Raw genomic sequence first — 24,908 nt, forward strand, 5'->3', positions numbered from 1 at the left:
TCTCTACATGGCACTGGGATGCCAGGTCCTCACTGCTGCCTGCACGTGGACTGCAGATACCCTTTCACGTCTCAGAACTGACACAGCAGTCTTCCTTTTACTCAGGTGATCTCAGGAAGGTTGTTTCCCTGCTTGGCCACACCTCCCACGTCACGTGGGTCTCCTGGTGGAAGCTTGTTCTGCGGAAAGCAAAACGAGCAGTTCTCTGCTGGGGTTCTGAGATGCTCACCCTGGAGTGTGGAGAGATAGTTATGTCTGTCTCTTGCAAGCTATTTTAAGGAGAGGGGAAGGGGAATTAGCATTTAGAACTTCTTTCAGACAAGAAGGAACATGGACATGGACCATGTGCTTCAGTCTTTTTGTTCTATTGAAAGGATTGGTGATAACCATCCAGAACAAGCACCCTGCACTGGTGGCCTCAGTTTGTAAGAGCGGCAGGTGCTGCAGGCAGGGCTCCCTCGGGTCCCTGGGCTGAGAGCCCTGTTCCCAGGTGTCATGATGGATTTCGATGAGCTACCCACATTCACTCTATGCTAGTTTGAGGTATCAGTGGGACAGAAATGAAGTTCCTCTGTCTTTGAAAGAGCAAAATGTTTCATTTCTTAGTTGCCTAAGGCCCTTTGATTTTTTCTAAGAGTATTTCTTCTGACTTTTTCTACAGCTGTAACTACCATAGATTATAAAATAACATGGTAACTGCCTCTTTTAAAAATATTGACCTACATAATTCCTTTGGAGCTGTCGTTTAGTGAGAAAAATGTTTTTAAATCAAGCATTAGGTGAAATTGTATCCAGATTCTTTAATAGTTGAGATACAGCGTAACTATCTAACAATGAAACATCACTTTGTTACATACCGGGGCTTTCCTGATGGCTCAGTGGGGAAAGAACCCACCTGCAGTGCAGGAAACACAGGAGATGCAGGTTCAGTCCCTGAGTCAGGAAGATCCCTGGAGAAGGAAACTTGGCAACCGCTCCAGTATTTTTGCCTGGAGAATCCCATAGACAGAGGAGCCTGGCAGGCTATAGTCCATAGGGTTGCAAAGAGTCAGACATGGCTAAGCACGCGGGCATGCATAGCACACTGTTATATACAAGGCACATTTAGGTACTAGTCAGAAATTTAAGTTGTCATTGAACTGTTTTAAGTGTTTCCTGCAGAAAAACCTCTCAAGTTTAGAAGATAGTATTTTGTATCATGCCTACAGGGTTACATGTAATAGCACATGAATGTGTTCTGTGTTCTTGCTTGTTCATGCTTGTGTTCTGGAGGAGATTTTCTACCTTTGCATCAGAACATGAAACATGAATGGATTAAACCAGGCAGACCCTAGCCTTCTTTGCTGTTTGCCCTCTTAAGTCACGGACCTGACTTTGAACTAAATGCCCCCTGAGGTCTGTAGAGTCTGCCTATGTAAACTGAATGCCTCTTGAGCTCCATAGCGTCTGCCTGTAAGGTGACAGTCGACACGGCCTCTTTCGGTGTCTGCCGCTGCACACGTGCAGCCGCTGCCGCACAATGTGCTGTGTGTGGCTGAACGTGCAGAACAACCCCTTCTGTGAGAAGCTTTCTTAAATATTGGTAATCTTTGGGACTTGACACTGTCAGCTCCAAGGAGATGGTGCAGTAACAAGCATTTCCTCAAGGGCCTCGCAGGCCCTTCCAGGGGCTTTCAGTTCTACTGTTGAAGATGTATCAGCCCCCAGTGCCCCCTGCCCCCACCCCCCAATACTCTGTGTGGTATTCACACACCTTTGTGTCTGGGCCACTGGCTAGGCCTCAGACCTTCCACAGCTACCTGGAGGACATCATCAACTACCGCTGGGAGCTGGAGGAGGGGAAGCCCAACCCTCTGCGGGAGGCCAGCTTCCAGGACCTGCCCCTGCGCACCCGAGTGGAGATTCTCCACCGCCTTTGTGACTACCGGCTGGACGCAGACGACGTCTTCGACCTCCTCAAGGTGCGTGACTGACAGGCATCCTCCCTGGAGCTGCGGTTCAGGGAAGCCGGCTCTGGGTTGTGCTGGCCGCTTTGGTGTGTTCCCCTTTCCATATCCTGGGTCCCTGCTGCCATGGGAACAGTCGTAGGCTCCTGTCCGCTCTGTCATCAGCCAGAATTAGGGTTACATTAGTCACTGAATGTTATTTCCTGAGATCTGAAATTTGACTTGGCATAATTAAGATTTATGACACCTCCCAAGGACTTGACCCCATTCCCACCACACGCTGCATGCACGCGGCAGAAGTGTGCTGGGCGGGGCTCTGGCCACCTCTCCCTCACCTGATCCTGCCCTCACTGGGAGGTCGGGGGTGCCTGTGGGCTTGGGTGGGAACTGTGGTGAGATCTGTAGCCCAGCTCAGCCCGGCCTTCACCAAGGCCTTGGTCTCAGTCACCAGGGGCGGCAGTGAGGTGATGCTGGTCAGTGGGGAGCGCTGGGCTGGGCCGGCTGGTGGCCCAGCATCGTGTGGGTTGAGGCTGCCACAGCACTGACTCTCCTGTGGGGCTTGTCTCTCCTCGTGTGGTTCCAAGCCAGATGTGTCACAAGTTCATCAGAATTCTTGTGGCTTTCTCTGTTTTTGGCAACACGGGGGCAGTGATGGGGAGGGTTTAAAATATTTCCACATCCTATTCTTGGAGCAGGAGCCTTATCCTGGTCCGATATGTCTGGACCCAGAATGAGAATTACCCCAGGTGTTTGGCCATTGTAATGTGAGGGATCTGTGAGAATATATTTCAAATCCTTGTTTCCGTTTTCTGTTGTTGCCCAAACCTCTTTCCCTGACCTGCGCAGGGCCTGGATGCAGACAGTCTCCGCGTGGAGCCGCTGGGCGAGGACAGCTCGGGGGCCCTCTACTGGTATTTTTACGGAACGCGAATGTACAAGGAGGACCCGGCACAAGGGGGGTCCCATGGAGAGCTCGCTCTGAGCAGGTACCTTCCTGGAGGTCGTGTTGCCGTCGCCACCGTCGTTAACGCCCAGTGCCTCCGAATTCCCCTGCACAGTTTAGCTTCTCTTGTGGAGGAGGGAGCGCATGTCACAGCATGCCTGCGAGGAGGCGCGCCACACAGAAGCACAGAGGACTCGCTCTCCAGCCCTGCTCCCTGGGCTGATGCTGGGGCCAGTTTTTGGCAGCACCAGTGCGCCCTGGGCCTTCCCTGTGGCAGAGTGGGTTCTGGAGAACCCCATCCTACCTGGGGTCTTGGCAAGAAAGAGGCCTCGGGCAGCGTCCCCGAGCTGTGCTGCCATCTTCCCCGCACTTCAGGTTGCTGGGCCCTTTGCTGTTAGGGAAGCCTGAAAAGTGAAGGTCTCTTAGTCATGTCTCTGTGGCCCCATGGACTGTACAGTCCATGGAATTCTCCAGGCCAGGATACTGGAGTGGGTAGCCTTTCCCTTCCCAACCCAGGGATCAAACCCAGTCTCCCGCATTGCAGGTAGATTCTTTACCAGCCCAGATGTTCGTGTGGGAGACGTCCATTTCCTTGGTTCCACGTTTTATTAATAATAACGGAAGACGTGAGGTTGCCCTGTCCTGTCCCTGTAACTGCTGCCTTTGTCCTATTTAGTAACCTTGTGGCCAGACGACTGACATTTCTGCTTAATGTACTATTTCTTAGGGAAAGTGAAGGACAAAAAAATGTCTCAAGTGTTCCTGGGAAAACAGGTAAAAGAAGAGGAAGACCCCCAAAACGGAAAAAACTACAGGAGGAAACTTTCATGAGGTGAGAAAATCTTAGTGTGTGAAGGTCCCTAACCCAAACCCTTATGCTGGAAGGGCTCACTCCGTGCTTGCTCTCTGTGTCTCGGGGAGGACGTGGGTGTGCACTGGAGTCCTTGGGGTTCCCGGCCCCGGACCCTCTCAAGTTACCAGCTGTCTGGGAGCCCTCCCCCTGGGCAGTGGGGGCTCTGGCAGTGGAAGGCACCTGCTCACAGGAAGTGCCCTTCAGATCCCTTTGCCCCCGATTTCTACACAGGAGGTGGAGTGAGTTAATACTGTGAGTCTAGGAGTTCTTTCCTGGTAAGAAGACTTCAGTAGTTAACTGTGCTTTATTGTGTTTAGAACTCATTTTGTTAAGATGAGACCTTAAACATTTTTAAGTGTTTATTTGGTATTTAATTTTAGCAAAGAAAAAGATTGTTATATTTTGGGAAAATTTTAATTGTTTGGCCACAGTGTGCTTCATGCAGGCAGGATTTTAGTTTCCCAACCAGGGATCTCCTGCAGTGGAAGCTCAGAATCTCGAGCACTGGACCATTAGGGAAGTCCCAGGAAATTTTATTTTAGTATGTCGTTGTCTTTTGGGAATATCCACCATGTGAATCTCAATATAAGAGTTTTGAGGGTCTGACCTGTACTGTGTAAAAATACTTTGATACCTTTTACTTAAGGATCAGATATATAATTATTCACTTACGGAAGTTAAGTCACAGTCTTAAAAATTCTAATAACACAGGGCAAACTGCTTCCTTGTTCTCTGGTTTATTGTTCAGTTCACTTCAGTTGCTCAGTCGTGTCCGACTCTTTGCGACCCCATGAATCGCAGCATGCCAGGCCTCCCTGTCCATCACCAACTCCCGGAGTTCACTCAGACCTACGTCCATCGAGTCAGTGATGGCATCCAGCCATCTCATCCTCTGTCGTCCCCCTCTCCTCCTGCCCCCAATCCCTCCCAGCATCAGAGTCTTTTCCAGTGAGTCAACTCTTCGCATGAGGTGGCCAAAGTACTGGAGTTTCAGCTTTAGTATCATTCCTTATTGTTAGAACTGCTTAAATAAGAAGCTAAATGCCTGAAGTGGACCAGATTTCACTGTGTTGCTTATTAACTGCTAATAAATGTTTTTAGGGATCTGATTATGAATCAGTCAATCAGAATTTGGTTTTTTTGTTTTAACAATCAGTGTTCCACTTAACTTTTCTGAAATTTTGACCATAGAATGCAAGCTTTCCTCCCACCAGAATTTGTGAGAAATAGTCCTGTCATTGTGTTTTATACACAAGACATCAGTTTCTGGGTTTTGTTAGCAGCCTACACGTCCATGTAAATCCAGCAAGCTGTTCTGTACATTCATCTTTGGTTCCCTTGAGCCCCAGAATCAGAGAGCCACAGAGGAGTGTCCTCACCTCACAAGCCCAGTGCTCCTGTGCTGCCCTCTGCTGGTGACTTTATTCTGTAGCGTTCTGAATCCAGTGCTGTATTGAAGTATTTTTAAATTAAATAAAATTTTGTGAAATCTAAAAAGTAAAACTAGTGAATGTAACAAAGCAGATACAGAGAACAAACTGGGAATGAGCAGTGGGGAAACAGAAGGGGGAGGGGTGAGCTAGGGGACAGAGGTAGAAATGAGTATGTCACAGAGATGTGCCAGTGTTTTATAATAACTGTATATGGAGTGTAATCTTTAAAAATTGTGCTCACTGCGTTTGTTGTACACCTGAAACTATACCTCAGTTAAAAGTTGTTTTTTTTTTTAAAGAATGATGAAAAAGAAACACAGTAAGATATATGTAGAAGGGGGAAAATAAATGAAGAGAAAGTTCAGTCCCTAAAATAATTTTTAATGTTTTTTTTTTTTTTTAATAAATAAAGTTTAAAGTTCAGTTCCTCAGTCACACCAGCCACGCTTCAGCCTAGTGGGTGAGTGCGGCCTGTGGCTGCCTTCGTCGGCAGCAACGATGCGGGGCATTGCCATTCTTCCAGGAGGCTGTACAGGGCTAGAACATCCAGAGCATGCCCTTCATGGTCTAGGGAGACAGCACTATTGGTCACGTAATGCTGAGTGTGTTTGTATCTTATATCATTAACGGTCCCGTTTTCCAGGGAATTTCGTTGACTTTGCTGAGGTCAAGGTGGCATGCCTTGAGCGGGGGTGGGCAACCTCAGAACCTGTGTTGCTCACTTCAACCTGCTGTGGGGGTTAGTTCAACAGTCTTCTGCTCAGTGCAGCCCTCAGTCGGGTAGCAAGCCCTTTCCTTGGCCTTTCAGTGTCGACACTGAGCTCCTCCATTCCTGGGCAGTGGTGCCGTATTCCTGTGTGTTGTCCTCCCCCTCTCTGTGCCAACTTGCCCGCCTCCATGTTCCTGACCTTGCTCTGCTGACGTGTCAGAGACACACACACATTCTCTCCTGGTGTTAGTAGTAAGCCGCTGTGCCTTATACACACACACTCTCTCTTTTCTGATACTAATAGTAAGGCATTGTGCCTTATACGCACACATATTTTCTCTCTCCTAGTATTAATAGTAAGCCAATGTGCATTACATGCAAACACACATACAAACACTTCTGGTATTAATAGGAAGCCAGTGTTCCTTCCTTCTAGGGAAGCACAGAAAATTTTGGCCGTGTTTTTGTTTTAATGGTGACCCCTTTCCTTTGTTCTAGTGACAAGCAGGAAGAGAACTCCTCAGCATCTGAGTTGCAGACAAGAAACGGTAACGGCCTTCGTAGGGGTTGGAGGGCTTACGTCACCTTCCAGAGTCTGGTGCAGACTGCTGGGACCATTGCAGTAGTCTTCCCACCAGCCTCCTTGCCCCTCACACATTGTCTCCCTGTGTCCATCTCTCCTTAAAATCCCTCGAGATCAGGACCAGGTCACTTCACTTGAGCTGCTTCCCAGGCCCAGTGTAATAGGCTCCTAACATTGGGATGAATGCAAAGCTTGTCAAGAGCCTTCTTTTAACGTGAAATACTTTACAACATAAGGATGTGTACTGTGTTCTTATGTAGACTTTTTATGCAATCTGTAATACAATACAAACATTTGAGGAGAAAAAGCAATTTACAGTATCTCAATGTAACAAGGAACACTCCTGAAGCTCAAAGACATTTATGTAGAAAAGCAGATGCATCGGAACATTTCTAGGTTATTAGAGTCTGAAGGTCACCATAGTTGTGTTTGTATTGCCTTCATAGCTCTTAGTTGTGAACAGGAGAGTAGCCAGAACATCTGAAGTATACATTATCAGCCTTAAAGGGTAACCCAGGGTGCCAGTGAACCTGAGGGCAGAGAGGAGAAGGAGATCCATGGGGCCTATTTCCTGACCATGACTTTCTCTTCTAGGGTCCCAGGGACCAGGGCAAGGCTCCTGGTGGCTCCTGTGCCAGACTGAGCAGGAGTGGAGACAGGTCACCGAGAGTTTCCGGGAGAGGACCTCTGTACGAGAGCGCCAGCTCTACAAACTGCTCAGCGAGGACTTCCTGCCTGAGATCTGCAGCATGATCGCCCAGAAGGTGCGCACACGGGCCCACGTAGTGTGAAGCTGCTCTGGGCAGGGTGCCTTCCTCAGAGACATGCTCGGCCCCTCGCTCTGCTGAGCAGGCCTGCTTTCCTCCGGGCCCCAAGAGTAGGACCTCGAGCCTCCATTTTGCTTACTGTGGGTCCTGGGGTTTAGCCCTCATGCTCCCCACCCTCATGGTTCCTGGACCCCAGGTGTGTCTCGGCAGAGCGCTCTTTGCATACCTCTCCTTGTGCATATGCTGCTGCTGCTTTCCCCCTTTTAGAAAACTCATCTGGTGGTCTCCCTCTCAGAGTTCAGACCTGTCTGAGGGTTGTCCTTCTTGCTCCCTCAGTTCCTCCTCTAACCTCCCGGCACTCCAGTCCTGGCCTCTTCCCGTGCATCCCGTCTGCTCTTGCCTGTTCCGAGGCTCTCAGAAGCCCTTCTGGAGTTGTTTCTGTGTGCTCTCCCTGGACTGTCTTAGCCTGAGGTTTCCCCCACAAGGTGTCTGCTCATCCTAAGTTTCATCTGGAGTTGTGGAGGCAGCTCCAGGTCATGAGCCACATCTTCCTTGTCACCGTAACCTCCAGGTGACTCTGTGGCATGCCTGTTCTGTGGTCAATGCCTGATAACCATCCAGTTTCGATAAAATTGATGCTTCAGATTCTTAATGGTTGTTAACAGAAAACATAAGAATGCCAGTGCTGCCCTGAAACCTGGGGAGAAAGTGTTACGAGTTCCTGCTGCAGCACAGATACAGTGACAGTGATGCGCTGTGCGTTCGGTGATACGTGTAACTATTGAGCAGATCAGTGCTTTGGGGCGAATCGTAGAAGGTCTGACTTCAGGGCTTCAGGAATTGCGTTTTCATTGAGCGTCTCCTCATTGGTGTTCTTTGTCCTGGTAATGATGATTCCTCTTGGATCTTGTCGTCCACAGCCCACTGTGACCATTTTTGTCCAGGACTCGAGATATGGAGTCTAGTTTTCTTAGAGTAACTAAATAGAGATTGTATGATTAATGACAGCACCTTGAATCATCTGTAAGGCATGTTCCTAACCTGCTTAAACTCTTTTGTAATTTCTGCCTTTTTAACTGAAAAGACTTTAGATTAGGGAGTTAAGGGGAAAAATTTACAAGCATAAAACAAGTGGTTTTGATACAGAAAATATCAGGAGTTGATTCTTTGCGAGAGAGGAACTTAAATCTTAAGTGCAGTTTTCAAGACATTAGAAACTAAAGGATCGAATAACAGATTTGATATTTTGAAAGTTGTCCAGTACTTTAAATATGCAAGCTTTAGTTAAATGGGGTGATTATGCACAAAAATCAGAATCGGCATTATGCAGCAAAGAAGCTTAGCAGACCAGTAATTAGGGGAGTTTTCACACAGGGATCCCATCAGAGGCTCCAGAACTATTCAGATTTATTCACTAAAACTTTAAGAAATGATAATTTCCAAATAGTTATAAAATGAAGAAAGAATTGGCTTGGCTACCATTGACATACAGGTATCTTAGAGCCCCATTCTGGATGAATTTAAATTCACTCCTTGCTCAGTGATGTAAATGCCAGTTCCATGAAGTGCACCAGCAAGATTGCAAGGAGTGGAGCCTGCTGGGAGCCCGCTCTGGAGCCCTCTGGTCTGTCTGTCAAGTAGTTTAGAGCAGTCAATGAGTTTAAACGGCTGTTTCCATTTGCTAAGAGGTCTGAGAGACCTGGACTGCACGGGAGGGGGGAAGCTGAGGGTGTTTAACTAGGAGAGTGTGGGGCAGGAGTGAGGGGCACCCTCCTCTACTCCAGACTTGCTCTGGTTTTCAGCCCCTTGACTCCTAGCACAGATGTTCCACTGGCTTTTGAGGCAGTGCGTGGTCAGAAAACACTTCTGCAGGCTGTGTCTGATGGCCTGTGCCAGTGTGGACCCCCCGGCCTTGTAGTCATTGATGTCACAGCCGGTTGTCTGTCTGGCTTGAGCCCTGAAGAGGGAAATGCTCCTTCATGAATTTCTGTGTTTACAGTGTATTTGGACTCATCCTCTTTTTTTCTTCAGCTCGTAAATACATTGGTGTTGGAGGTATACGAACAAGTCTCTTCGGTCCCGTGCAGGGTTCTCTTCTGCCTAACTGCCTGATCTCCCAGGTCTCCTCTTCCTTTGGGTCCCTGGCTTTGGAGTGGCCTCAGTCAGCTGTCCAGCCATAGTTCTCAACTGGTTTTCTGCCTCATTGGCCTGGATGGGCTCCCGCTGTCTGTTTACCTGTACAGTTTGAAAGCTCGTTCCCATCTCTGCTCACTGCCCTGGGCTGAGCCCTAAATGTCCTGTTTTACATCTCAGCTTGCACAGTAACCTGAATACAGACAGACAGGAAGGTTCTTCATTGGCTGCCAGCAAAAGCTTAGCTTTAAACACTCAAGGTTTTGGCTCTTCCTTGCAGTGTTGTTTGTTTATTCCGCTCTTCTTGATATTGAAGAGGTTCTTGATGTCTGTTACAGTACTGAGTATGTTGAAGAAAGCCTCTGGTGTGGCATGAGTTTTGTGCTTCTGTTTAAATAGGCGAAAAAATCTTTAGGTCTTTAAAGCCTTATTGGCAGGTTTTCTGGTCTCCCAGGAGTCCAGTCTTCTTGCCCCAGAAAGTCTTGATTATGACTCCGGGGGAAATACCAGCAAAGGGTCACTGTGCTGACCTCTGAAACTCTGTTCCAGTGCTTTTTTTTTGTCAGGAGGCTCTGGGCACACCTGTGGCCAGGGAGTTCGGGTCCTCCTTGTGCTGCTGGAGTTGATGGGGGTGGGGGTGGGGGTGGGTGGATGGGGAGTTCTGGGCTGAGCTTCAGCCAGATTCTGTTTGTATTGTTGAGGATTTCTAAGCGCTGTTTCATACCCCCTTTGGAAGAAAAAATGTTGCAGTGCAAATAGTGAAGATATTTTTTTAACTGCTATTAACATATATATATGTATATTTTTTTATTAACTTTACTGGTTCTTTAAACCATTGAAGTTTGAACAATTAAACTGTTGACAGTTTAAAAGACTGCCTGCCGCAAGTAACTTCAGGTCATCAGTCTTGTCCCTTCCATGGGGTAGCACACTGCCTAGAAAGTTGCATGGAAATTTAAAACACTCTTGGTGCATTTCATACATGTTTTTTCCTAAATGTGTATGATGCAATTTATATAAAATGAAACTGTTTGAGAATTCACATCAAATGGGAACTACTGAATTTATAAAACATTAATTATAGTGAAAGAGAATAGGCATAGGAAGTGTGAGGCAAAGTGGTGTCTCACTGAGCAGAAGTGTTTGCAGCCAGCAACCTGAGGTGGGGGAGCCTGGAGAAGGCAGGTTGGGGGACAGGCAGGGATTAAAATGGACAGAAGGGCCCCCGTGAGCAGGGGTGGTCAGGAGCATGTTACACAGGTAGGTCCTGGACCTTGCTTCTTGTTCTCAGCCTTTGTGGGCACTCTGCTCTGAGTTTTGTTGTTGTTGAGCTCTTGGAATTGCAGACATTTTTTTTTTTGTTTGAGGTGTAATTGGTGTGTAACGTTAGTTTTGAGTGTACAACATAATGATTTGATAATTGCATACCTTGCAAAACGATCACCAGGAGGTCTAGTTAATATCTGTCACCTCACATGGAGTTTTTTCTTGTGATGAGTAACTTTAAAAATCTACTCTCTGTTTACATACAACACAGTATTATTGACTGTGGTCACCATGTTGCGCATCTCATCACTTTTCCCTTCTCCAGGGGATCTTCCCAACCCAGGGATTGAACCCATGTCTCCCTCATTGCAGGCAGATTCTTTACCAGTTGAGCCACAAGAATACTGGAGCGGGTAGCCTATCCCTTCTCCAGGGGATCTTTCCGACCCAGGAATTGAACCGGGGTTTCCTACATTATAGGTGGATTCTGAGCTATCAGGGAAGCCCATCTCATCCCCAGGAGTTATTTATTTTATAAATGGATGTCTGTACTGCTGACTGCCTTCACTCATTTTGCCCACCCCTGTCTGTCATCTGTATCTTGAGTTCAGTGTTTTTAGACTCTACATGTAGGTGAGTTGATACAGTATTTGCTTTTCTCTGACTTAATCTCACTTAGCATAATGCCCTCATGTCATCCATGTAGTCACGCGTGGCAGCATTTTCCTGTTTGTGACTGAGTAATATACCCTTGTACATACGCCGCCTCTTCTCCGTTCCTCCATCCACCGATGGACATTAGGTTACGTCTGAGTTTTGGCTCTTGTGCTTCAGTGACCCTGGGAGTTGTGTTCCTGTTCAGGCTGTGCTTTTACTTTCTTTGGAAAGATAGGCAGGAATAGAAATGCTGGGTCATGTGATCAAATTCTGTTTTTTATTTTTCAAGGAACCTCTGTGCTCTTTTTCCATAGTGTCTGTACTAGTTTACATTCCCACCAACAGTGCACAAGAATTCCCTTTTTGCCATGTCCTTGTCAGCACTTGCCATCTCTTGTCATTTTGTTGATACCCATCATGGCCATTCTAACAGGTGTGAGGTTTTGATTTGCATTTCTCTGATGATTAATGATGTTGAGCCTCTTTTCATGTGTCTGCTAACCATCTGTGTGTCTTTCTTGGAAAAATGTCTGTTCAGATCCTTGGCTCATTTTTTAATAGAATTATTTGTATGCGATTGAGCTTACAAGTTTGCTTTTTCACGATACTCTAATATCAGGTGACTAAATTATTATTTTTATTAATTTATTTTAATTGGAGGCTAATTACTTTACAATATTGTGGTGTTTTTTGCCATACATTGACATAAATCAGCCACAGGTGTACATGTGTCCCCCTGTCCCAAACCCCCTTCTCACCCCCTCCCCATCCCATCCCTCTGGGTCATCCCGGTGCACCGGCTTTGAGTGCCCTGTTTCATGCATCGAACTTGGACTGGTCATCTATTTCACATATGGTGATATACGTGTTTCAATGCTATTCTCTCAAATCATCCCAGTAAGTTATTACTTCTTACGTGCTTAGTATAAATATTAATGTATTTTAAAAACAACTAACTAGACAAACCACCTCATGTGAAGAGTTGACTCATTGGAAAAGACCCTGATGCTGGGAGGGATTAGGGGCAGGAGAAAGGGGACGACGGAGGATGAGATGGCTGGATGGCATCCCCGACTCGATGGACGTGAGTCTGAGTGAACTCCGGGAGTTGGTGATGGACAGGGAGGCCTGGCGTGCTGTGGTTCATGGGGTCGCCAAGAGTCGGACACGATGAGCGGCTGACCTGGACTGGACAAAACGTGTATACTTCCATGTGTGTAAAGTGTCCAGAATAAATAGATCCACAGAAAGAGAGTCACTTGACGGTCGCCAGGGGCTGGAGCGCGAGGGTGCGGCGTGGCTGGGATGGAGGTCAGGGCTTTGTCTCCGGTGTTGAGGGTGCTCTGTGGTCAACCAGATGGTGGTTGCCAGGCGCTGTGAGTATGCTGAGCACCCCTCAGCTGTGCACTGACAGTTGTTCATTTTGTGTGAATTTCACCTCAGTGTCTTTATGTGTGTTTCTAAATGATGCATAATCTCTGATTTTGCAGCAGTCCTTGGCATTTATGATTTTCTTAAGTTTTAAATTTTTTGCTTTAATATATAAAAGATAGTTAATAGGAACCTAGTGTATAGCACAGGGAACTCTATTCAGTGGTTTGTAATGACCTGTATAGGAATGGAGTCTAGACTGAAGTGTGGATATGTGTATATGTATAACTGACTGAAGTCAAAAGGAGGAAGCATCAGGGGATGAGATGGTGGAATAGTGTCATCACCTAAATGGACATGAATTTTAGCAAACTTCAGGAGATGGCGGAGGACAGAGGAGCTTGGAGGGCTACAGTCCATAGGGTCCCAAAGAGTCGGACATGACTTAGCTACCAAATGACAACAGTAACTAATTCACTTTGCTGTACAGCAGAAACTAAGGCAACGTTGTAAATCAGCTATACTCGTACAAAAAATTAAAAAATTCCTGTTTCCATTTTAGCAAAATGTCTTAATCTATTTAAAGTCAATTTTAATGCCTCACTGTAAAATCTATACATGATAGCAACCTCTTGGTACTTTTAACATTTGAATTTTAGAATTTACTCCCACTACTATGTGATCTCTATTAAAAAAGTTAATAAAAATTAGATCATTGTAGAACATGTAATACTGGATGATTTCCCCAGCTTATTTGGGAAGGGGTTGTTCTGTGTCCTAAATAATTTCTACACTCTTGTAGAAAACGAGAGACTGAGTGTAAAAAGTGCAGGAGGCACAGTAGCAAGGTTCCCTGTGTACAGCTTCCTGTGTTTGCTTCAGGCCTTTTCTCTGTGCGTTTATTGGAAACCTGGGATCATACTGCCTGTCGTCTTGTGACCCGGTTTTCATTTAATGTCATGAGCCTTTTCATATTTCATTAAATATTCCTCAGAAAAACAATTTTAATGACTATATAGTAGTTATGTAATTTACCTATTTTAAACCTATAGGATATTCACAGTTTTTCGATGTTTTAAATACTGTTGACTGTAACGTACTCAGAAACACTTGCCCGGCTGTCTGACTGTGAGATGAAGTCCCACGGTGTCGCTGCTCTGCCCAGGGCTCCTAACACGTGTCTCACTTGTCCTTTGGAAGACCTGTGGCCCCAGCACTGTGAGCCATCTGTGCTACCACGTCTTTGCAGACATGCCACTTTTTTCATCTTTTACAGTGCTGTGAGTGCATATTCTATTTTGTTTTTTCTTAGGATCATGGATGTGTTTTATTTACCTTCTGTGAATTTTGTACTCATGTTGCATTTTTTTGGTGGTCACAGAGTCAGACAAGACTTAGCAACTGAACAGCAACAGCTGTTAATTGCTTTAGATATCTTTCCTTATTAAGAATAATACCCTGTTGTACGTGTTGGAAAAAATTATATAGTCTTAGGATGTGCATGATGATCTATTTTCGCCTTTTCTTCTCCTTGCACTGACTTTGGGCGGGAGGCATCTGTCTTGTTTGTTTACCAGGTTACTGTTGTCGCTGAGATGCTTGTCGTCTGTAACATGTCTTTGTGCAGGGGAGGACACGTTCATGCTGTCCTCACTGTGTGGTTAGCACTTGCTTTTCTCTGCCTTTTCAGTGGGTCTGATGTATAGAAAATGCAGCACTTTTTTTGAAGGAAGTAATTCCGCCTGCCAGGCGTGTGTTCACCTGTCCCCTGCCTGTCCGCCACCCCATCCATGGATCCTTGTTGAGCTGAGCAGAGGAGAGGTTTGGTCTGCTTTGCTTTGTTAATAGCATCGCCACACGACCTCTCAGCAAGGGACAGATGTTGCCACAGTGGGTGTGATTAGAGACCTGTGGTGGGATGAAGGGGCAGAGGGTGCGAAGGTGCTTCCCTGTCAGTGGGTGGCTTGTCCATGAGATTCCTGCAGCAGCCCCATTTCTGAAAGCGCATCTGGCTCATTCAAACCCAGTGTGGACCGCCCATTCTGGTTATAGGATCTAGAAGTCAAGTAACTTTGTTTAATTCTATTTGGGCGACTAACTACAGTATCGTGTGTACAGTAAAAGTAGTTAAGTTTTAAAAAATTCTCATCTCTCCTCTTTTACTCTGAAAGATTTTTACCTTATTTGTTAGCCAGCTCTTTTAAAGTCAGGCTCAGAATTTGAACAGTTAAAAATGACTTTCAGAAGGTCTGTTATCTAGGGAAGAGCACTTTCTATTTCTGAGTCAAATGATAATTGAAACTCGTTTTAAGGACCATTAAAAAGTAAAAAACTTCAATCAGATTGGTTTCTGTGTTTAATGATGATTTTGTATGTATGGCATACATATGTATGTCCTTCCCTGGTGGCTCAGACAGTAAAGAGTCTGCCTGCAGTGCAGGAGACCTGGGTTTGATCTCTGGGTCAGGAAGACACCCTGGAGCAGGTCATGGCAATCCATTCTAGTATTCTTGCCTGGAAAATCCCATGGACAGAGGAGCCTGGTGGGCTACAGTCCATGAGGTCGCAAGGAGTCGGACATGACTGAGTGACTAACACTTTGCATTTGGATGGCAGTCTGCCATCATCTTTCTCTCTCCACGTCAAGACCACTTGTGTAATTTCTACAGAATAAAGATATTTATGTAGAAAATTCTTAGGTATTCTTTCTACTGAAAAGAAAAACATTCCTGACTTAGTTTCACCTGACTTGGAATAATTGATGTTTCTTGCTAGTGTAATGTGCGTTTTCCCTTTGCAGACACCCGATTCCTCTTTCTGTATCTGTGCATCTTATAGGCATTCTCTGTTATTACAGGTAACAATTATTACCTCTTCAATAATAATTTTAAAAAAGAAAAAGTCGTGGCTTACGCATCAGCACAGAAGTCCAGGGAAGAAATTGAACATAATGATTTCAGCCCTAGCTTGAGTTTTGTGGGCTACAGATGGTTCAGAACTAGCGCTGTTGGAAACACCCAGAGTAAGACTTGAGGAACAACTGGTGGTGGTGGTCCTGGTTTGTCTTTTCGTTCCTTGAATTTCTTAGGCAGGTGCATTTCTGTGCTGTCACTTCATCTCTTTTCTATTCCTTAAGGCAAAATGGTGGCCCTTCCCACCGAACCCTCTTTTTTTTAAATTGCTTGATTAGTAAAGTACAGAAGTTCGGCGTTTCTGAGGCGTGCAGATGACTGAAGTTGTCTGTGCTGTCTCCCCCTTTCTTCCTTACTTAGGGGGGATTGGTGCCTCCTCTCCAGAAGGTTGTCTCCCAGAGACGACCAGTTGCGTGACCGTCGGGCCCAGCTCCCTCCTGTTCATTCCCCGTTGTGTCTTGTCAGTGTGTGTCTGTACTCATTCATTGATTGCACAGATGACAAGATGAACTTGCATTTAAGGCAGAAGTCATCCAGCTATCTAATGCTGCGTGTGGGATAGAAAATGTGGACTCTGCACTCAGAGCAAAGGCCTGGTTTTGCTTTATTACGTGTTGACCGAGTTTCTTGGCCCCTCGCAGGAGACCCCTGTGCTCAGCAGGCTAGAGAAACAGAAGCACCGGGAGGAGGAGGAGGAGCGCCAGATCCTTCTCGCGGTGCAGAAGAAGGAGCAGGAGCAGCTGCTGAAGGAGGAGAGGAAGCGGGAGCTGGAGGAGAGGGTCAAGGCCGTGGAAGGTAGGAGCGCTCTGCCGGGCCAGGGGTGGGGGCGGGGGGCCCCGGGGCCTGCCCTGCAGTGTCCTTGCCCTCGTTCTGGATTCCTTCCTGCCTTCTCGGCTGGGCTGCATCTGGCCTTATCATGTGATGACCCCTCGCTTCCCTAGTTACTGCCTTCTGATTCATAATAGGCTCCCTGCATTCTGACCTTGACAGTGATTCCAGAACCCTCAGTGTCTTTAATGCACTCGTGTAGCCTCTTCCACACTTGTTTGCATACACTCTTTCGCATACACAGCACAGCATCATGGACTGGGTCCAGCACACGGTGCCTCACTGCCCGACTGGCTTGTTTTGTCGCTGGGGTTCGCACCTCTTGCCACCATCACACAGTTTTACTCACCCTGACCTGCTGAATCTAGGTGCTGAGGTAGGGAAACTGACAGGTCTTTGCATGTTCTCAACTACTGGGACTTACTAAAATCCATCGGACCGTCTGGATAAGCACCACAGAGGGTTGAGAGATGGCAGAGCTGAGCAGGGCTGAACACAAAGGCTGGCCTCCTTTGTGAGGTTCCGCCTTTAGGACGGGGAGGTGGTTCTTCATCTGCTGCGTAGAAACCGACACAGAGGGTCTAGCAAAATGAAGACACAGAAGAATATGTTCCAAATAGGAGAATAAAACCTCAGAAAAATTTGTTTGATAAAGAGTTAAAGTAATGGCCATAAAGATGCTCACCAAAGTGGGGAAAGGAAGGGATGACACAGTGAGAGCAGAGAAGGAATATTGACAAGTGCCATTGGGGGTCTCAGCACCACACCGAGGCAGGTCTTCATCCAGAGAAGCTGACGTTGTGTATGTGGCGGGATCGTAAGGGGTCCTCTGTTACGAGCTCCTTCTGGAAAACCAAGTGATTAATTCCAACAAGTATGGCTCCCAGTTAGTCCAACTGAAAGCAGCACTCAACGAAAAGCATGCAGAATTAGTCAACAGAAAACTCATAGTTTTCTATCAGGATAAGGCAAGGCTGCATGTTTCTTTGATGACCAGGCAAAACTGTTACAGCTTGGCTGAGAAGTTCTGATTCATCCTCCGTATTCACCAGACATTGTACCCTTGGATTTCCATTTGTTTTGGTCTTTACAAAATTCTCTTAAAGGAAAAAAATTTCACTTCCCTGGAAGGCTGTAAAAGGCACCTGAAACAGTTCTTTGCTCAAAATGATAAAGTTTTGGGAAGATGGAATAATGAAGTTGCCTGAAAAATAGCAGAAAATAATGACACAAAATGGAGAATACATAATCAATAAAATTGTTGGTGCAAATGAAAAATGTCTTCAGTTCAGTTCAGTCGCTCAGTCGTGTCCGACTCTTTGCGACCCCAGGAATTGCAGCACGCCAGGCCTCCCTGTCCATCACCAACTCCCGGAGTTCACTCAGACTCACGTCCATCGAGTCAGTGATGCCATCCAGCCATCTCATCCTCTGTCGTTCCCTTCTCCTGCCCCCAATCCCTCCCAGCATCAGAGTCTTTTCCAATGAGTCAACTCTTCGCATGAGGTGGCCAAAGAACTACAGTTTCAGCTTCAGCATCATTCCTTCCAAAGAAATCCCAGGGCTGATCTCCTTCAGAATGGACTGGTTGGATCTCCTTGCAGTCCAAGGGACTCTCAAGAGTCTTCTCTAACACCACAGTTCAAAAGCATCAATTCTTCGGCGCTCAGCCTTCTTCACAGTCCAACTCTCACATCCATACATGACCACTGGAAAAACCATAGCCTTGACTAGACGGACCTTTGTTGGCAAAGTGATGTCTATGCTTTTGAATATGCTGTCTAGGTTGGTCATAACTTTCCTTCCAAGGAGTAAGTGTCTTTTAATTTCATGGCTGCAGTCACCATCTGCAGTGATTTTGGAGCCCAGAAAAATAAAGTCTGACACTGTTTCCACTGTTTCCCCATCTATTTCCCATGAAGTGATGAGACCAGATGCCATGATCATCGTTTTCTGAATGTTGAGCTTTAAGCCAACTTTTTCACTCTCCTCTTTCACCTTCATCAAGAGGCTTTTTAGTTCCTCTTCACTTTCTGCCATAAGGGTGGTGTCATTTGCATATCTGAGGTTATTGATATTTCTCTTGGCAGTCTTGATTCCAGCTTGTGTTTGCTCCAGCCCAGTATTTCTCCTGATGTACTCTACAAATAAGTTAAATAAGCAGGGTGACAATATGCAGCCTTGACATACTCCGCTTCCTATTTGGAACCAGTTTGTTGTTCTTACTGTTTTTGTTGTTTTTTATCTGTCTTACTTTTACTTAAAAATCAAAGGAACTTTTTGGCCACATGTTGACAAGTAGTAAATATTAGGTCACTCTTGTCTGGAACAGGCAAACAGAAACATCAGAATTCCACGTTACACTCATCACGTCACGCCGTGGGAGTGAGTGAGGTGGTGGCATCACTTGTGAAGGACTATCTGTAGCCGTGGAGGGGCGCTGGCGCTGACCCCACCTGTGGTCCCCGGGGCTTGCCTGAGCCTGGGGAGATGTGTGTCCAGACAGTAATTCTGATGATGTGAAGAATCGGTTGACTGGTTGCTAGTTGTGAAATCCTGAATTGAGTTCATGACGCCTAATGTTTAACATTACTTTGCCAACAAAGGTCAGCCTAGCCAAGGCTATGGTTTTTCCTGTGGTCATGTATGAATGTGAGAGTTGGACTGTGAAGAAGGCTGAGCGCCGAAGAATTGATGCTTTTGAACTGTGATGTTGGAGAAGACTCTTGAGAGTCCCTTGGACTGCATGGAGATCCAACCAGTCCATTCTGAAGGAGATCAGCCCTGGGATTTCTTTGGAAGGAATGATGCTGAAGCTGAAACTGTAGTTCTTTGGCCACCTCATGCGAAGAATTGACTCATTGGAAAAGATTCTGATGCTGGGAGGGATTGGGGGCAGGAGGAGAAAGGAAGGACAGAGGATGAGATGGCTGGATGGCATCACTGACTCGATGGACGTGAGTCTGAGTGAACTCCGGGAGTTGGTGATGGACAGGGAGACCTGGCGTGCTGCGATTCATGGGGTTGCAGAGAGTCGGACACGACTGAGTGACTGAACTGAACTGAATGTTTAACAGTTTGATACATGGATGTTCATTAATTTAGTTTTACTTTTCTTTAGGCTTGAAATCGTTCTCTTTCTTAGAAACCAATTTTAGTAAAAGTTGATAGCAAAATGTCGCTGATACTTAAAGCAGGTATAGATTCTCTTACACATACAAGTTTATTTATACACAGGCATGACATTTGAGCAGAGGGAGCTTGGTGGGAGCGGGCGTCTGCGGGCCGTGTCTGCTCCCACCGGGCACCTTCCAACCTATCCCTCCGTCATGTGTCTTGCCTTCTGGTGGTGCCCTGAGTCCTTGCTTCTTCCTTCCCCACTGCCAGCAGGCCAGCAGTGCATGGCAAGTGTGTTTCTTGTGGCCATGTCTGGGAGCCAGAGAAGGCCTCCCCTTCCAGCTCCTGGGCTGTCCCGCTGGCTTCTTCACTTCCCTGGCACCTCCTGCACCAGTGTGGATGGAGTCAGACAGCTGTGCCGGAGGTGGGGGCGTGGAGCGGGCACAGAGTGAGGATAACCAGTGCGAGCGCTTCAGGGGCCTTGCACAGTCCTGGTGTGTTTGGACTGAGGTCTGGTCCTAAACAGGAGATACTGTCTTTGTGTGGGCAACATAGAAAGGGCTTGAGGTGTTCAGCGCGGGTGACTGTCGGCCCTCTGCTTCCCTTCTCTCTTGCTCCTTCCCCAACCCACCAGGGCCCGCTTGCCTCCCTGACCCCATCTCTGTGACCTCAGGACAGAAGTCCCTTAAAGCCTTCTCACTCTAGCACCGTCCTGTCAGCACAGAGAGGTCGGCAGAGGGTGCAGTCGGGCACGTGTCTCCCTTGTGGAGTCCTGATGCGCCTCTGCTCTGTGTTCTTGCAGATCGAGCCAAGAGGCGACGGCTCAGGGAGGAGCGGGCCTGGCTGCTGGCCCAGGGCAAGGCGCTGCCCCCCCAGCTGTCCCACCTGGACCCCCAGTCCCCGCCTCGGGCCGAGAAGAGGACGAGAGACCCGTGAGTGCAGAGTGCCCCTAGCCCTCAGCTGCCTGGTGTGGGGTCAGGCCAGCTGTCATTTTGTAGACAAGGGAGGGGATGAGTGTGCCGACCCTCACTCCCTCGTGTTTTCTGGAGGTCATCAGTGTTATAGACTTACCTTAGCAGAGGTTTACAGATGTTTCCTGGGGACTGTTCCAAGTCTTGGTCTGGAGAGCTGTGACATCAGGTTGAATCCAGGGCGCTGGGGAGAGCAGGGGGTCTCCGTCACTGCTGATTTCTCACTCTCTGATTCACAGCTTCGAGCTGGATGATGACTTCACCGCCATGTACAAAGGTCAGTTCCCATGCTCCACTCCTGTGTTCCACCAAGTCTGTTCCCAGGTATGTGTGCTGACCCTCCTCTTCTCTTTGGCCCCTCAGTTCTGGACGTGGTGAAGGCTCACAAGGATTCCTGGCCCTTTTTGGAACCAGTGGATGAATCGTATGCCCCTAACTACTACCAGATCATTAAGGTAGAGGAAGCCTTGTCAGCTGTACGACTGTAGCGTGCGCCTCTGTGGTTGTGTTGTTGTGTAATCAGCTGGCTCTCCTCAGGGCTGGGTGCTGGGTGCTTCCCAGGCTTTCAAACAGCTCCTAGTGGTGTGGGGACTACGAAGCACTGTTCTCCGATGGATAGTAACGAGTGTGGCCTGTTGTAGGTCCCCATGGATATTTCAAGCATGGAGAAGAAACTGAATGGAGGTTCATACTGTACCAAGGAGGAGTTTGTGAACGACATGAAGACTATGTTCAGGAATTGTCGAAAATACAATGGGGAGAGCAGCGGTGAGTGGAGGAGGGGTGCTGTGGCTCTAGCCTGCTGCAGCAGCAGAACCAAGGAAAACAGGCGTTTCCAGTCTCCAGGTTCAGCCCTTTCTCAGGACTGTGAAGAGAGGGTGTGTTGAAGCCATGGGCTGGGCTGTGCCCGTCTCTGTCGTCCTCCACAGCCAGAGGCGTGGCGGCTGCTGGTCCCGGTTTCGTCCTGGGCCTGCTCACCCACTGTCTTAGAGTCGCAGGGCAGACCTTGGATGACGCCGCCGGTGTCGCTGCAGGTGCCGAAGCTTGGAGGTTCAGTGATTGGACTGAACGTTTCTGCAGTTTGGCATTGAAGAATTAAATTTTTACCGGTTTGGGGTCCAGGGGCCACTGTGCCAGCCACACAGGCTGGACAGTTTCTTAGGCCATAAATTGTGTCCCGTGTCATGTCTGTAGCCCTAGAAGGCAGGAGGCACTGAAGCCTGGCAGACTCACAGTTGATTGGGGGGAGGTGGTCTGGGGGCCTGCCCGGGGTGGGGGCTCAGACCTCTGTCCCCCACAGAGTACACCAAGATGTCGGACAACCTGGAGAGGTGCTTCCACCGGGCGATGCTGAAGCATTTTCCTGGGGAGGACGGGGACACAGACGAGGAGCCGTGGATGCGGGAGGAGGAGAGGCGGGAGAAGAGGCGGGGGCGGGGCGCGCGGGGCCACGTGTGCACCCGCTCCCGGGACTCGGAGGCACCAGGCCGGAGGCAGCCCGCGGAGAACGGAGGGAAGGCGCTGCCCCTGGGCCGCCGTGCCACTGCCTCTGGGGCCGGTCAGAGCAGCTCCGTTCAGCCCCCTGGCCAGGTGGGTGCCTCAAACAGCAGCTGCCTCTCTGGGCCCCTGTGTCTCGGTGGATCCGGCCAGCTTCTCTTCTCAAGCTAGCCAGCGAGGATCAACTTCATCCCGTAGTGGTTTCTTCTGATTAGGGACTGGGCGGGTGTGAAGTTCTCCCCCATCTTCATTTAGTCTACATCTGTCTTAAATCCTTTTTGTTAATCATTTGAACTACACGTTCCCACTGGGGCAAAAATTTGAATTAACATCTCACTCCTTGTAAGTCAAAGAATGGGGAACATCCAGTACATAAGTGCACCTTTCCTGGGGAGCAGGGGGGAGGGGCTCTGAGGGTGGGGATGGGAGCCCCTGCCCCGCCCTCTGTCGGCCGGGGCAGTGGGGCTCCTCCACCAGCCGGAGCCTGGTCTTCAGGACGTGAAGGGTGTGCTCTCTCCTCCTCCTCCCTGCCTTTGCCCCGTGCCCTCCAGAGGCCAGCAGGACAGGGAGCGTTTTGTCCTCTCCGGGGGTCGGACCCTGCTGCAGTCAGTGTCTCCTCTGGAGCCCCGGGCCCGCCCGCCCGTGGGCCTGGCCTGCAGCCCGCGCCTCTGGCGGTGCAGGTAAGCAGACTGCTCGGTGCGTGTAGGTGCAAAGGTGTGTTCCAGAATCCCGTTGCTCCCCAGGGTAAATTGAGTAACCACGGGGTTAACACAGCTTCCCTTTTTTTGTTGCCAGCCTCCAGCTGGAATTAACCACCACCGAGGCCCCCCTGATGAGAAGCTGGCCTGCGGAGGGCTGGCCTCCCTTGCTGACATGGGCTCTCGACCTGGACCCTTGCCGCTCAGTCAGATGAGCGGCCCCAGCCAGGATGGGCGCGTGTATCCCCCAACTCATTTCCAGCCAGGGCTCCTTCCTCCCAGGCACGGGGGTGCTCCAGCCCGACCCCCAGACTTCCCCGAGAGCCCAGAAGTCCCTCCCAGCCACATGTACCGACCCTACAAGTACCTGAGCCGAGTGCACTCTGCGGTCTGGAACGGGAGCCACGGTGCTGCAAACCCAGGACCCTTGGGGCCAGACGAGAAGCCCCCCGTGGGGCCAGGACCTTCTCACCAGCCCCGCCCTCTGGGTCACATGATGGATTCCCGAGTGATGAGACCTCCCCTCCCCCCAAACCAGTGGACAGAACAATCCGGCTTCCTACCTCACAGCGTTCCTCCTTCAGGGTACCTGCACCCCCCCTGTAAACCTGGCGCACAGCGGCTCCAGCCCCCTGCAGCCCCGGCACTGGGTTCTCTGTTTGGAGCTCCGGCCCCAGCCCTGCGGGGCGTGCAGGGTGGGGACTCCATGCTGGACAGCCCTGAGATGCTGGCCATGCAGCAGCTCTCCTCCCGTGGATGCCCGCCAGGCGTGCCTTACCACCCCCGCCAGCCTGCACCGCCCCGCCTGCCTGGCCCTTTCCCACCCATGGGCCTGGTGGCCCCCAAGCCTGCCTCAGGGGACCCTGGGAGGACACAGGACAGCAGTGACGTGCAGGAGCCTGAGAACGGCCAAGGTACTGTGTGCATGCGCACCCCCTCCCCCCGCATCTGCCCTGTTAATTAGTGACCCATCCTTTTATGCAGACTAGGAAACAAAGTGTCAACTGGCCTCTGGTCCCTTTCACTTGCACATCTCTGGGTTGAGCCCACCGTGGTCCGAGGATTTGCGGTAACCGTGCTGCACAGCTGCATTCTTGCTGTGTCTCCACTCGTGCTGAGCCTTCCCGTGCTTATTTCACTCTCAGAATAAGCTTTGAGGGAACTTTGACTAGTATTCTTGTTTGTATGGATGGAAGCTCCAGGGCACAAAGGTGGTTATTTGCCTTCATTCAGCTCTTAAGTGGGGAGACCGATTCAAACCCGACACAGCGGACCTGGCATCCGTGTGTGCAAGCTCTGCGTCACCCAGCCTCACTTGAAAAGGACTGTCCTGAAGTGACCCTCGGGGAGCATGTCCTCAGGGCTTTACTCCTGGCCCAGTTCTCTGCATGCCTTTCTCAGTGGGCCCACATCTGCGAGCGCCGGGGCTGCGGAGCAGTAGTGAGATGGGCGCGTCGTCAAGAGGGCTCTAGAAGTGCCGTCGACGAGAGTAGTGAACTCAAGTGCAAGAGACTCCTCTGTGTGACTCCGGCTGGTTGAGGACGGACATCTAGCATGTGTCCGTGTGGGAGCCGTGGCACCTGGGCATCTACAGAGTGATGTGGTTCCTTATCAACTGGGTGGAGGGCCAGGAGCGCAGACTCCCTTCAGGTGATTTCTTGGAGGGGAGGCTGACTCTGTGAATGCCACCTGCAGCACGACTTTCCAGGCATGATTTCAGATGTGACTGGAATTCAGAGCTTTGGAGGGAGAGTCTCAGGGGCAGTCTGTTTGCTTCGTTGCCATGATGTTTGTGTTGTTTTGTTTGCCTTTATTTTTTCTTAATGAAGTATAGCTGATGTACAGTGTTGTGCTAATTAGTATCTGCTATACAGCAGAGTGATAGTTATACACATATACATTCTTTTCCATATTCTTTTCCATCGTGGTTTGTCGCAGGATATTGAATGTTATTTCTCTGTGCTGAAGTCAGATGTTGTTTATCCACTCTGTATATAATAGTTTGTCTCTGCCAACCCCAATCTCCCTGTCCCTCGCTGTCCTGCCCACCCTTCTCTTGAGTCACAAGTGTGCGCTCTCCGTCTGCGAGTTTGTCTCTGTTTCATAGATAACTTCTCTTGTGTCATGTTTTAAATCCCGCATATAAGTGATACCGTACATGTATCTCTTTCTGATTTACTTCATTTAGTATGTAATCTCTAGGTCCATCCATAGTGTTGCAAAT

The 24,908-nt window shown here is 48.7% G+C and overlaps 1 protein-coding gene and 1 long non-coding RNA gene across 12 annotated transcripts in view; one reads left to right on the forward strand and one right to left on the reverse strand.

The window, feature by feature from the left end:
- Positions 1-24,908, forward strand: part of CECR2 (CECR2 histone acetyl-lysine reader) — a 119,844-nt gene that overhangs the window by 86,707 nt on the left and 8,229 nt on the right. For all 11 annotated transcript variants that reach the window (XM_086402670.1, XM_086402674.1, XM_086402673.1 and 8 more), the window contains 13 exons: positions 1,778-1,961; positions 2,793-2,932; positions 3,617-3,721; positions 6,383-6,432; positions 7,062-7,231; positions 16,215-16,368; positions 20,321-20,450; positions 20,729-20,766; positions 20,853-20,944; positions 21,131-21,257; positions 21,790-22,079; positions 22,538-22,666; positions 22,782-23,598. In XM_086402670.1, the coding sequence (XP_086258796.1) occupies positions 1,778-1,961; positions 2,793-2,932; positions 3,617-3,721; positions 6,383-6,432; positions 7,062-7,231; positions 16,215-16,368; positions 20,321-20,450; positions 20,729-20,766; positions 20,853-20,944; positions 21,131-21,257; positions 21,790-22,079; positions 22,538-22,666; positions 22,782-23,598 (2,426 nt within the window). The remainder of the gene's footprint in view (positions 1-1,777; positions 1,962-2,792; positions 2,933-3,616; positions 3,722-6,382; positions 6,433-7,061; positions 7,232-16,214; positions 16,369-20,320; positions 20,451-20,728; positions 20,767-20,852; positions 20,945-21,130; positions 21,258-21,789; positions 22,080-22,537; positions 22,667-22,781; positions 23,599-24,908) is intronic.
- On the reverse strand, positions 16,161-17,246 carry LOC147373019 (uncharacterized). The gene is made up of 2 exons (XR_015164482.1): positions 17,087-17,246; positions 16,161-16,982 (listed from the first exon to the last, which is right to left on the reverse strand). It is a non-coding gene; the product is annotated as an uncharacterized LOC147373019 (long non-coding RNA).

The sequence above is a fragment of the Bos grunniens genome, chromosome 5 (assembly GCF_055505025.1).
Source record: "Bos grunniens cultivar Pamir isolate PY7600 chromosome 5, Bosgru_T2T1.0, whole genome shotgun sequence".
NCBI classification, from domain to species: Eukaryota; Metazoa; Chordata; class Mammalia; order Artiodactyla; family Bovidae; genus Bos; species Bos grunniens.